At 56.7% G+C, this 9,603-nt stretch overlaps 1 protein-coding gene across 1 annotated transcript; it reads left to right on the plus strand.

Annotated features, from left to right (window-relative positions):
• The first annotated feature begins 4,374 nt into the window (after window positions 1–4,374).
• On the plus strand, window positions 4,375–8,034 carry RAB5C (RAB5C, member RAS oncogene family). Its single transcript, XM_010150262.1, has 6 exons — window positions 4,375–4,406; window positions 4,594–4,733; window positions 5,701–5,852; window positions 6,105–6,227; window positions 6,893–6,986; window positions 7,317–8,034. The coding sequence occupies exons 1-6, from the start codon at window positions 4,375–4,377 to the stop codon at window positions 7,430–7,432; spliced, it is 657 nt and encodes a 218-aa protein (XP_010148564.1). The 3' UTR covers window positions 7,433–8,034.
• The last annotated feature ends 1,569 nt before the right edge of the window (window positions 8,035–9,603 follow it).

Below are 9,603 nucleotides of genomic sequence, written 5' to 3' on the forward strand. Positions count from 1 at the left end.
CGTGTAGGTGAGTGAATCTACACTTCAAGGCTGTAGCTCAGCTCCTGACAGCTGCAATGACTAGTTCCCCTTTTAGAGCTGTTACTGAAGCTCCAGGTCACAGGTTACTGATCAGGAGGCCACAGGTTGGGGTGGGGGGGGAAGGATGTGTTGGCTGTAGAAGGATGAAGAACTAAAACTGATCAGGCTTCATGGAGCTGGGGGACTCAGGTCTGTACTTCAGCTGTTCCTGGCTCATCTGTGGCTCCGTCCTCTGTGGCACGGGCCTACTGCGCTATGGCTTTTGAAATGTGTTCCTATTAATCACAGAATGCGGTGGAAAATCGGGCTGATCTGGGCTAGTGGAGTCTCTTCTGGCAGGTCCCACACTTGCCACTGGTCCTGCTTGTGAATCTGGGTCCTGAAGCTGACTTCCCAGCTCTGGGTGGCAGCGAGGTAGCTCAAGCTTCCTGCTAGCAGTGGCTAGCTGCCCGTGCAGCGTTAGGTGAAGCAAAGCCGCTCGGTAACTTCAGGGGTTGCTTTGCCAAGAAATTCATGTAATGCTGTCAGCTCTTTAACAAGATAAATACCTCACTGGGGCTTTTTGTCTGGAGCATTTTGATTCTAAGCCAACAAATCCCTGGTGGTTTCTTGTGTAGCTGAGGGCAGAAGCCGTCCTCTCTGGTAACTAGATTCACCGGGATTGGGTTTCTGAATGTCGCCAGCTTTCAGAGCATCCCTTGCTGCTGGGTGAACTGGGGGCAAACATATCGGATTCTGTAACTCCAGACACCTTAAACGAGCAGCTTCCCTGTGGGGTGAATCTTAAAGCAATTCTCACACAGGGCTTAACGTGGGATGTGGTGGTAACTGCCCTGAGGAGCCTGGGTTCTCGTGCTGGGCTGGCTCGTTTGAAGCGAGCTCTTGCGCTATTCCCGAGCATCCTAACGGCTCCCGTGAACTGCCGCGCTCTTGGGTAGGCTGGGAATGCAGCAGCACTGGCATGGGCTTTCTCACTTGGGGCACTCAGATTCTTGGAGTCAACGTTCGTGGGAGTGTTCAGGCCCCTTCAACAGATCTTGGGACACAGGTGAGGTGTCGGAGCATAACCCACAGCAGTGAAAGAGCTGGAGGTCTTGGTTGTTGGACAGCATCAGGCTTTGATCTCAGAGCCAGAGACTTCCAGGAGTTTACAGTCAGATGGGTACGTTTGCCTGTGCAGAGCTCCTGCACGTGTCGGTGAGCAGGAGGTGGGTAGGGGGAGCAAACAAACTGGCCTGTACCTCTTCACGGATCTTGTCGCATCGCACGCTGCCGAGTTTCCCTGGTTGCGAGAAGCTGGTAGGAAGATTAATTAATACTTGTTAGTCTTGATTGCACGAGTACTCACTCTATCATACCCTTCCTTCTCGTGGTCTTGACTTGAATTAGCATGGCAGGCTGCAGCTTCAGCTGCTTCCACTTGTCCACACCGCATTGCTGTCGTTATTTTGGTCTGCCCCATGGCTTGAGTGTCTGTGTTCTCACGGGGGGCAGCAAGGGGTATGTGCCCGATCAGTTCTGCTGCAAGAGGGGATGAACAGCCTCCCCGAGCAGCAGAAACGGTTTGCAGCGGTGAAGCTCTCCCTGTTTCTCAGCCCAGTGCTCGCCCGTCGGCGTGGGCCGCTCTAGCGCAAGTCCAGGCTGTGGAGTTGCTGAACGCAGAAGCAGCCGGAGGGGAGTTCTGTTCATGATGGGAACGTAGAAACCCTCGGGGAGCTTGGAGTTGGTGGAAAGTGCCTAACGACGGCCCCTGCAGCGGAGGGTTCGGTGTCGGCAGCTCCTGTAGTCGCTCACCTTGTGCACATCAGTGGAAATGCTGGGCTGGCTGTCGCGATCTCCTCTACGTGCTGAGCCTGAGCCCCTTGGCAAGTGGCCCCCAACAGCGTCATCTGGGCTACAGGTTGCACCCAAACATCCTAAAGATCTGGCAGCGTCTCGGGTGGACACAAAGTCGTGTAATCCTGCAGCAACTTTGAGCCTTCTTGACGCGATGAGCTTGTCCATAATTAAAGCAGTTGGCGGCTCTGGCTGCGTTCCGCTCGCTCTGGTCGGTACCTCTCCGTGATGCATTGGACGTAAACATGCTTAATTCTGAGTTCACACAGCACAGCCAGATGGCAAAATCAGTCGAGATCTGTGGCATATAGGTCACACGTAAGACTTGAGGATGTCAACAGGCTCATTTCCTTGTTTTGCTCTGGGAATCACCCCTATTGCATTTCGGGAGGTCATAACTCAGCAGGGGTGATTCATGTGGCACTTAACGTGCTCTGTCTGAAACGGTGACAGAGCTCACGTGTTGCTGATAGAACATCCTGGGAAATAAAGAAGCAAAAGCTGTTCTCTTGCAAATCCTGGTTAGAGAAGCTCTGAAAGGTGGAAGCTTTTCCAGGTGGATGGAGGTGGAGCTGTTAATGTGCTTCGAACCTGGCTGTCACCAAGCTGCTCCCGGGCAGAGCTGTACATCGCTGCTTCCTCCCTGTCCAGCAAAACAAGCTGCTAATTTGCTTCCTATCGAGCTTTCTTATCCTGTCAAACAGCATGTCCTTCCTCGGAGGAGGAGGTGAGGGTCCTGACTGTTACTGCCCTTTGCCAGGGCCTGGCTCTGCCTCACCCCGAGGCTGGACCGGCCGCTCGATGCCACGGCTCGGCGCAGCTCGGGCTGCTGAGCCGTCTCGCTGCACTGGTGTGGCTCCTGCTGGCTCCTTCCCTACCCGCTGGTTCAGGGAGCGGTACTGGCTGAACGGTAGGCTTGACGTGCCTCCTGCTCAGAGCAGTCTGAGGTCAGAGCTCAAGTGCTCGTGTCTTGAAAGCTGAAGAGGTTCTCCAGCCGGTGACCAGGCTGTCCCTCTGGATGAGCTCTCGGGCTGAGGGCGCTGCAGGGTTCCTGCCGGCTGTGGAATTGAGTTGGAACTTGACAGTTCCAAGTCGCCTCACAGCTAGCCAGGCTTCCCTGGGAAGAGGGATTGGGAACCCTGCTATGGCAGGAGGTGTGTTCACAGGACACACCGGGTCAGGCCCATCGCATCTTGCTTTGAGCTGCACGTTCACAGGAGTCTGGTACTTGCTGGGCAGTACTGGGTGTTCTCGGAGTATATCCATTCTCCTCGGGCGCCCACTCAGGACAAGGAGAAAGTGGCTCTAGGGGCTTTTTCCTTTGCAGTTCTCTGTCACTGAGAAGCTTGGGTTATGGGACTTGGAGGGAGAGTGGCGACAGAGCAGATACATTTATCCACGGGAAGTGGGAGTTGTGCCAGAACAGGAGAGAGCCCGCATGTGTATGGCTGTGCCCTTTGGAAGCTCCTGTTCTCTGCACGCGGTTGAGCTACAGGCATAGGAAGGCCGAGGCTTCGCTTGTGGCTCAGTGGGGATGTGAACCAGCTTGTCTGGCTGCTCCTGCAGTGGCTTCCTGCTCCTGCACGGCTCCAGAGGCTTGGCGCTGGGGAGGCGGACGGCGGCTGTGGCTGGGGGTGATGGTGCCTCTTTGCTGCTCAGCATAGCTGGGGTTGCAGTGTGGAGGAGCGCGGCTGAGGGCCTGACCAGGGGAGATGTGGGGGCAGCAAGGCAGCTGGGCCGGGGTGTGGGAGGTGCTGCCTCTGCACTGGGCTTCGGGCAGGAGGTGCCCGTTGGCGGCAGCAATGGGCAGCAGGAGTTTGGTCTCCGAATACACAGCCCATGCAGTGAGGGGCTGCTCCCAGGTGATATCCCTGTGACAGGTTGCTTGCCCAGCAATCCAAAGCCCTTCCTTGGGATGCCTCTACACTAACAGACTGAGCACAGAAGCTCCCTTTGTCTGGCTGCCTTGTGATCTGAGGGATGGACAGAACTGCTTCCCGTTACGGTGTTTGTGGGGCACCTCACCTCTCCTGTGAGCTCGGGGAGGAGGAAGGAGCTGAAGGTCAGCGGCTGTTACCTCTGTGAACCGGGTAATTGTTGTTTGAGTGGAGGAGGCTCTAATAACCCTGGCTGGTGTGCTGGCTGTTCTGCCTCACCCCAGCAAGGTGTGTGCAACGTCCACACAGTGGCAGTGCTGGAGGGCCTGCTGGTGGGCAGGAAGGCGTGGGTCACCAATATCCCTTCCCAAGGAGGTTTGGACAAAGAGCTGCTGGGTGACAAACTGTGGGGCTCCTGCTCGCGGCACACAGCTGAGAACTTCCCGCCCGGGGAAGGAGCCACCACCTGCCTGTGCCGCTGGTGATGTGGATCAAACCCACCCTCTGGAACTGGTATGGCTGGTCCCTGAGTGTGTCGCTAACTCTGACCTCCCCTTCCAGTTGCAACCTGCCTCCAGGTGGATCCCAGCGCGGAACCTGCAGCCTCCTTGACTCTTGGCACTCCTGCACTTAGGCTGCAATGGCAGGTCGAGGTGGAGCCGCTCGCTGCCTGTGCCGCTGGTGATGTGGATCAAACCCACCCTCTGGAACTGGTATGGCTGGTCCCTGAGTGTGTCGCTAACTCTGACCTCCCCTTCCAGTTGCAACCTGCCTCCAGGTGGATCCCAGCGCGGAACCTGCAGCCTCCTTGACTCTTGGCACTCCTGCACTTAGGCTGCAATGGCAGGTCGAGGTGGAGCCGCTCGGCCCCCACCGCCGGAAACAAAATCTGCCAGTTTAAACTTGTTCTCTTGGGAGAGTCGGCGGTGGGGAAGTCCAGCCTCGTCCTGCGCTTCGTGAAGGGGCAGTTCCACGAGTACCAGGAGAGCACGATTGGAGGTGAGTGTGGGCTCTGAATGCTGTGGCTGGGAGATGCTGGCGCTGGCCAGGGGTGTCCCGAGTATTAACGGCTGTTTCAGTCTGGTCTGGGGGTTTTGCTATAAGTAGTCCAGCAGCCAGTGCTTTAACTCTTGGGTTGCAACTCATTTATTAGTGTGAACCAGCAGAGAATGATGCTATGGCAACCATGCACACTGCCTTTAAGGCGTCTGCGCTTCCAGTGCTTGAATTCCTGCTTCTAATTAGAACCGAGGCCCTCAGCTTGGTTTACAGCCCTTAATTACCTTTTCGGACCGTGACCTGGGATTCAGGCTGTTTCTAGCCTGATAACTACTCCGCAGCTCTTCCAGGTCTGGTAGTTCTTTAGCTCGACATCGTTAGCACGGTGTAACCAACCAAAGGTCAGTCGGCACGCGGGTCCCTGAGCGGTAACTGTGGGACGTGTGAGCTGAGAAAGGGCTTGGTTCCCCCCTGTATTAACCCACACGGGGAGTAAGTAGAGCTGTAGGTGTAGCTTATGGACAAGCGTAATGCTGTGCCGTGTGGGCACTCTACTGTTCTGCTTCAGTCCGTATCCAAGGCTGGCCGCCTTGTTCCTAGCGGTTAGGCCTGGTATTATACTCGCTGGGACAAGAAAATAACCAGTTACTAAACTGGGGAGTGCGGTGTGACTCGGCTGGCTCCAGTGCTTTGGCCCTGGTGCTCTCCAGAGCTGACCCCAGCGATGCGGCTGTCCTGCACGACCTGGGAGGTGGCTGTGGGGAAGGGGCTGGTGGCACTGCTGCTGCTGGGCTCTGGGGACCACCCTCCTGGGCCCCTGTGTGTGAGGAGCTTGGCGCAGCAGAGCTGGCCCCTGCCTGGGGCTCCTGCTCGCTCCCGTGCAGCAGCAGAACTACTCCAAGCTCCTGGCCCTTGCTCCAGGGGCTCTCCAGCCGGATGTGAGGCAGACACGCCCCCTCTCTTTCAGCTGCCTTCCTAACACAGACCGTCTGTCTGGATGACACAACGGTGAAGTTTGAAATCTGGGACACGGCGGGACAGGAGCGGTATCACAGCCTGGCACCGATGTATTACCGCGGCGCCCAGGCAGCCATCGTCGTCTACGACATCACTAACACAGTGAGTACCACGGGGGGCACTGCCTCTCAGCTCACCGCGCGGAGTCCCTGCAGATGCCTGCCTGCAGGTACCGAGTTCCTTAAACTGCCCATGGCCTCTTCCTCCGTCCTGGCCAAGGCTGATAAAGGATCCTGCTACGAAGTGCTGCAGAGGCAGAATGCTTCTTACAGGAAAGACCTGCTCTACTCATATCGTCGCTGTGGGTTAGCGAGGGGCTGCCCTTCCTGACCGCTGCCTCCTGTTTGCTTCCAGGACACATTTGTACGAGCCAAGAACTGGGTGAAAGAGTTGCAGAGGCAGGCTAGCCCCAATATTGTAATTGCACTAGCGGGAAACAAGGCAGACCTTGCCACCAAGCGAGCTGTGGACTTCCAGGTGAGTGGGAACGCAGACCAGTTGTTACCTGAAGTCAAGAAACTTAACGGGGGAGAGTGGAAGTTGAGATTTATGCTGCTGAGGATCCTGGGATGCCACTCCAAGGGAAGTGTGGCCTGCCTGTTGATGCATGCCTTTCCGTGAGCTCCTTCCGCAGTGCTTGTCTCTAATGGTTGTGAGCAGCGTGGAGAGGTCAGGCCCACGGAGCAGGAGCTTCTGTCTTTGGTCTCTTCTGGTGTCTTACTCACCTGGGCCCGCCTTCAGCAGCGCATGGAACGGCACCTTGTAGACACGGGAAGAATCATTCCCGGCCTGTTCTGCTCTTCACAGCTCTTGCCTTGTCCAAGGCAAGCAAGCTTCCAGGGAGAAGCTGGTGGCACAGGAGCATTGCGGTGTGTTTGCAGGGTGTGTTGCTCTCCCAGCTGACCCGGGTGTGAGGCCCTGTGCTGTGTCTGCGCTGCTGTACCCAGCTCGGCTGCCACCAACCCTGTGGCGTCACTGGTGCCTGTCTCTGTCCTGGCCAGGGGATGGGGAACATGTCTGGCCTGGGGTGGGGGGACACCAAGGCTGCCTGGGTGCTTAAGTGTCTGCAAGCGGCGCATGTGAAGCCTGTGTGGACCTCCCCTGGCAGGATGCCTGAGCCACTCTGCTGTGGTTGTTTGTAGGACGCACAAACGTACGCGGATGACAACAGCTTGCTGTTCATGGAGACGTCGGCCAAGACAGCGATGAATGTGAACGAAATCTTCATGGCGATAGGTAAGAGCTGGTGGGCACAAGGGTGGCTGGGGCAGTTCCGGGAAGCCACGGGGGATCCTGGACTACTGAGCAGCTTGCTGGATTTCCGTGAACAGTCAGTCCGAGTGGGCAGCCTTTGCCTTGCAAAGCCCGTTCCCTCTCTCCCTTTATCTGGGGTGGTGAGTGAGGAAGGAGCAGGAGTGACTGCCAGAACTGGGAGTGGGGGTAGCTGTACTGGTGCTTGCCAGCAGCCCCCAGTCCCAAACTCCTAAGGACGTGAGGCCTTGGACCAGCCTGTGGTGGGGAGGAGGCTCTCCTAGAGCAATCTACTCACGTCTCCTTTCTTTCCAGCCAAGAAACTGCCAAAAAATGAACCCCAGAACGCTCCTGGAGGCCCAGGGAGGAATCGGGTGGTTGACCTGCAGGAGAGCAGCCAGCCTAGCAGGAGCCAGTGCTGCAGCAATTGAGCAGCCGATCCCGCCGGACGGAGCCCTGGAATGCCGTGACTGGAATCCACGCTAACAATCGCACTTACCGTAGAGCGGCCGCTGCTGGTGGCTGCTGTGATTTCTCCATCCCTTTCTGATCATAGGCTGGAGGGAGTTCTTCCACCTGCACCTTTCTGTACAAATACTAATTCAATTCTAAGTCTTAAGTCACTTTTTTAATATATGAACTTCTGCTCTTCCCTCTTCCTGGCGGTGGTGGGTGCGCGACCTGGTGTCTGCCCAGCCAGCTCCTCCCCAGCCGCGCCGGGGGGGCGGCAGCACCCGGGTCCCACGGCACTGTAGTTCACTATGGGGAAACAAAGGGATATCGAGAGGAGATGCCCTTGTTGGAAATCACCCGTGTGTAAAGGCCGAGGCTAAGCCGGTCAGATAGGCCTAGAACAACCACTAAACTGTAGCATTAGAGTGACAAACTCGGGCTTCTCAGCCACTTGTTGACCAAATCGATCGAGTATTCTGGGGTGGGGCGGAGGGAAGCGAAACTGGTTTCTTCTGTATTTTGTATTGTATGTTTCTTCATGTAACCAATCAGTATCTCGTCAATATAGTACCTACAACTAGCTGCCTGTTGTCTGTCTGTGTTGGACTCCAGCATGCCACCTCTTCTCTCCGGTTCTGTCGTAATGCACTAATCCTGCTGCAACTCTTGGAAAAATCCTGTATAGAAAATCATCCTTTTTTCTTTTTCTTTATTTTTTGGATGGTTGTGATGCCACTAATGTTGTTAAACCCTACTCTAGTGTGAATACACGTGGTTTACCGATGTACAGAGGTGGGGTGGGGGAGACCTCGGATAATGTCAGTGGGAATGAGATGCGTTGCGAAAGCCTGGAATTCCCCAGAGTGTGGAAGGAGGTATTAAAACGGCTTCTGTTGCCAGACTCTAACTGATGTTGGCTGCTGCCTAGTGCCTAACGCAGTCTCTGCTGCATACTGGTATTTAAGAGGAACTGTCAACTTTAGTCTTCATCACAAACTTCAGTTTTGTGTGATTAAAAAAAGAAACTTTTTACAAACCTACTACAGTCACCCCTGTTCATGTTTCTTCCTCAGCTTGAAGCAGGAGGGGACCGGACCAGAGCCCAGCAGTTGCGTGCAGCGAGTTTGTGGGGTGCTGTGCCGGGGTGTGTGAGGCAAACTGGGAATTCCTCACTGCCTGGTGCTTCTTGGGAAGTTATCCACGGCTTGGGGGGGAGAGTGGTGTGCAGAGCTCAGTTTGGCTGCTGGATGGGCTTAGGAATGTTGTGCTGGAGCGTTAAAGAACCAACTGTCTTGGAGGATGATGGCCTGGAACGATGCTGCTCCTGTCACTGCTGCATGGACTCAGCTCCTCACACCCATGGGTGAGACCTGGAGTCTGTGGAAAGCGGAGCCGCCCTGTGTGCGTGGGAGAGCCTGGAGACGGGTGCTGGAGCCCGCTGCCCCTCAGCCGAGCGGCTGCCGGAGCTCAGGGACCAGCTCTGTCACCTGCGTGACCAGCCCTGCTGGGATCCTGCGAGTGAGGTGTCTGTGGGGGCAGCCTGGGCTCACGTGGGCTTTGCCCTCCCGCCAGGGTCTTGGTGCCTGTGCTCCTGCTGGATTTCCTCAAAATCTGGGGAGTGGGAAGGGCTTGGAGCAACTCAGGGCCTGAGTTCCCAATGCCTGGCTGGGTCTCCAGGTGCTTTGCTCACCTCGTGCTGTGGGTGCTGCTTGTTTCTGCCCGGGCCAGAGCAGCTCAGGACCTTGCTGTGGGGCTCGCTGCTCCCAGTGGGGCTTGGACTGGTGCCGCTGGTTTCCCCAAGCAGCAGGAGACCCGTTGGCAAAGGGCTTCCCGGCTCCCAGCTCTGAGCATCCCTGGGAGCGCGATGCGGGGTGCTGTTGCCATCTGCTGGCTTCGGGCACTTGGTTCCTGGTCGATGGAGCTTCATTTCCTTTCTGGGGTAATCTCTGCCCTAAGGGGTGTCGGTAGTGGGGTTGGGGGCCTGCTGTGGGGCAGTGCAGCTCTGCTCACAGGGCTGAGCCTCCTCCTGCCCCGGGGAAGGGCAGCCTGCACTCAGGGCAGCTCCAACACGAACAGGCGTGCCTGCCCGCATACCTGCTGCCTGCCCAGGCCTGAGCAGGGGTGCGCACGGGTGCTGCAGTGCCTGGGG

The sequence above is a fragment of the Eurypyga helias genome, unplaced genomic scaffold (assembly GCF_000690775.1).
Source record: "Eurypyga helias isolate BGI_N326 unplaced genomic scaffold, ASM69077v1 scaffold25014, whole genome shotgun sequence".
In the NCBI taxonomy this organism is placed as follows: domain Eukaryota; kingdom Metazoa; phylum Chordata; class Aves; order Eurypygiformes; family Eurypygidae; genus Eurypyga; species Eurypyga helias.